General features: G+C 36.3%; 1 protein-coding gene across 1 annotated transcript; it reads right to left on the bottom strand.

Annotated features, from left to right (window-relative positions):
- Positions 1-221: 221 nt before the first annotated feature.
- LOC107915016 (zinc-finger homeodomain protein 2) lies at positions 222-2129 on the bottom strand. Its single transcript, XM_016844141.2, has 2 exons — positions 786-2129; positions 222-477 (listed from the first exon to the last, which is right to left on the bottom strand). The coding sequence occupies exons 1-2, from the start codon at positions 1489-1491 to the stop codon at positions 419-421; spliced, it is 765 nt and encodes a 254-aa protein (XP_016699630.1). The 5' UTR covers positions 1492-2129; the 3' UTR covers positions 222-418.
- Between the last annotated feature and the right edge of the window lie 1274 nt (positions 2130-3403).

Raw genomic sequence — 3403 nt, 5'->3', positions numbered from 1 at the left:
CAAGTGTGCAACAAGGAAAGCAAAGTGCATTTGGGTGGAGGAAAGAAGGATCAAAAAGTGCATTCATTGATGATGCCATGCCATTGTATGTTTCAAACTCAAGCTCAAACCCCCTCATTTCCCCTTCCTTCCTCTCACTTTTTCCCAAGCACAATATCAATGTTAGTGCGGCAAGAAGATTTCCTTAAACAAAAAAGTTTGATTAGAAGAAGCAAAAGATCTCATGAAAAGGACCATTAACTCTGAAATTGCAGATAAACTCACGTACAAAGGAAATGTTTAATATATCATACAAGGAAAATCATGGTTAATCCAATTCCTTGCTTCTTATCCGGGTTAATTACACAAAAAAGATCTTACTCGTGAGAAGCTCATAATCCATCCCCATGCTCATAAAACTGTTAAAGCTCTTCCATGTTCACGCCTCTTGCATTGTATTGCATTGCATGTCTCCACTTTGCCTCAATGCACCATTATCTAAATCCATGTTCACATTAAAATAGAGCTTTGATATGCAACAAAATCAAAGTATATTAGAACTAAAAAAATTTCATCTCATTAGAGCTAAAATTAAGTAGCCATTAACATGATGTAACAATATTAATATTAGTAACCTACCCTTCAACATCATAATCACTACAAAAGTACTAAATGTTAACCCGCCCCCCACCCCCATAGTAACCCTAAATACTCTAACTAAAAATCCCCCCCCCAAGTTTTTCTTTTCTCATTTTTGTTTTCCACTCACTCTAAACCGTGAAGAAGGTGTTTCTAGGGTTTCTTACCAAGAGTATTCTTGTTATTGTGCATCCAAACTTTGAAAACATGCCTTTTGACCCCAGTTTCATTGCAGAACTGTTGAACAATCGCTTCATCTTGTTTTTGAATCCGCCACCCTAACCTCTCAGCCAAAGCCAACATCTTCTCCTTTTGTTCCTGCGTGAACTTTGTTCGAAACCTCTTCCTCGAACTCCCTTGATTCGAAACATCATCTTGGTCTTCCCTGCTGTGTCCTCCGCCGCCTCCTGATATCGATGGTAGGGCTAACGGCCTTTGCTGTCCAGCCATGTGGAGGAACCCCGTTGGGGGTCTAAAGTAAGGAGTGAATTGCGGTGGTTGGTGGTGGGGGTGGTGGAAGTAGAGGTCCGTCATGGGGACGGAGTGTGGGGAACCCAGGTCCGTTTCCTTACGGTGGAAGTTCCGGTGGCAGTTACAAGCTGCGCATTTAAGAGCATCGAGGGTACCTTCGGTTCCAGCTGGCATGAACTCACCGCAACCGTCGACGGCGTGACCGCCGATTCCCACCGCGTGGTTCTTCAAGCACTCTCTATACCTTGGTTTCCTCTGCTGCTGTTGCTGCTGCTGAGCCGTTGGAGTTATCGAACCCGGTTCGACACCTGACATTTTGACTCGAGATGAGTTTGCAAGCGGGTCATAACTCGGTGCCAAACCCATCTCCTCTTCTTGCTCCTCTTGATCCTCAAACTCCATTTCTCCCACCAAAGACAAAAATTTACACCCCCGCAAAAAAGAGATTTTTATAAAAAAGAAAAAGCACCCTTTTCTTCACTAATAGAGACGAAAAAGAAGATAAGAGGAGCAAGACAGTGTGACCATAATTTTTTTTTCCCCTTGAACCTGTCTTTTTATCTGCAAAAGAAGCAGTTTTCTTCTCTCTTTTCCTTTCTTTTTTTTTTTTTTTACCAAGGATCCTTCTTGATCACTCTCCCATTCCAAAACAAATATCTTTCAACTCCTCATCTCATTTATTTATGTGTTGATTGGTTTTTTTTTTTTTACTGAACTGTAAAATACATTGGGCTGGTTTATAAGAATTAGAGTGGGTACTGTGAAGATAGCAGGGCTGGGGTTTGTCCACTGTTGGGTACAGTCTGCAGAGCGGACAAAATAAAGGAATCCAACGCTTCACGCGCTAACCACGCTCTTCTCTCAACACTGAAACTTACGTTATTTATTTTGGATTGGAATGGGACCCTTTCAGATGGTGTTGTACTCTCGCGTAATCTCGTTACCGAAAGGTGGGACATGGAAGTGAGGTCAGGTGGCGCGTGAGACGGCGCGTAATGAGATAGTACGGGGGTTGCAGAAGAAGATGGGGGACACGGAATTACTTGGGGAAGCAATAAATTGTCGGCATTAAAAGCGAAGCTTGGGCACGACGTCTTACGTGTGTGCCAAAGTTTCCGACATAAGTGGTGACGCGCTGTTGGCGTCAACATGTAATTAATTTTCCCGCTAGGTTCTGTAAGAGAGAGAGAAAATTAAGGATAGAGAGGGCAATAGTAGGAGCATAAATATGGTTATTAATACTCTCCTCTGATTCGCGTGCAAGGAACGTGCTTAGTAACTCATTAGTGCGGCGGTTTGTGTTTCGAGGTCAAAAGTGTCTTTGCCAAACCCAAACCATGCAGGCATGGCATGCACACAATAGGTTGATTGGGGGAGATGTTCTTTTTCTGACTATTGCTTTTTCTTTCCTCAAAATTTAAAATAGAAATAGTGTTAGTAAAAAGCCGATTAGAAAATTTTAGGTCAAGAATTTAATTTGAATATAAAATCATAAGAAATCTACCGCTTTTCTATTGGTTCAAAATAGCATAATGTGTACATATATATTGAAAATTCGGGATAAAATCAAGAGGCCACAAGCTGTTTGACATTAATAATTAATGATTCCCCTTCCAATTCTACCCAAAATTCATGTCATATATATATATATAGATATTATCTTTAAAAATATAGAAATTAAATAAAAAATTAAAAATGTTCCACTTGTTAAACATTGATTTATAGTTAAATTTATCCTATTTCAACATTTTCATTTTTTATTTAATTTCTATATCTTTAAAGATAATATCTATGTTTTTAAATCATTATTTAAGTTCAATTAAATGATTTATAGTTTATCATCCATTAATTTAACTTAAATAAACTTCTATTTATTTAAAATAGCTTTTATATTATCTAGGTTAGTTTTTATTTTAATAATTAAATATTACCCATACTTAGTTTTTAGGTTAATTTTAAGTTTAAAAATACATATTTTCTTAATTAAACATAAATTTAAAAATTAAATAAATATAAATTTAAGTTGTTAATTTATTGATTTTATCTTAGTTAAATTTATGAAAAGATTATTAGAGATTATATTAATATTTTTACTAAAAATGGTTCGTATTTCTATTTTATTAAATTTAATATAATATCATTTCTATAAATAATATATTGGCTAATCTTAGAAAATGTACTTAGACATTTATTAGCAAAAACCTTTTTAAGTATAAAAATACGTAAGTGGTTTTATTTTTATTTTTTTAATAGAATTAATGTTAGAAAAATTAACTCCAGGTCGACTTGTTCAAGTTAAATATTTACATCCAAG

This window comes from Gossypium hirsutum, chromosome A11 (assembly GCF_007990345.1).
Source record: "Gossypium hirsutum isolate 1008001.06 chromosome A11, Gossypium_hirsutum_v2.1, whole genome shotgun sequence".
NCBI classification, from domain to species: Eukaryota; Viridiplantae; Streptophyta; class Magnoliopsida; order Malvales; family Malvaceae; genus Gossypium; species Gossypium hirsutum.
Note: the sequence above shows the minus strand (reverse complement) of the source record. Positions and strands in the feature narration are given on the sequence as shown.

What these genes read in the sequence shown, in the direction of transcription:
- LOC107915016 (XM_016844141.2), bottom strand. Translation starts at nt 1,491, where the DNA reads ATGGAGTTTGAGGATCAAGAGGAGCAAGAAGAGGAGATGGGTTTGGCA. An exon ending in CAATAACAAGAATACTCTTG is followed by an intron (nt 478 to 785) that starts GTAAGAAACCCT and finishes ACATGGATTTAG; the next exon opens with ATAATGGTGCATTGAGGCAA.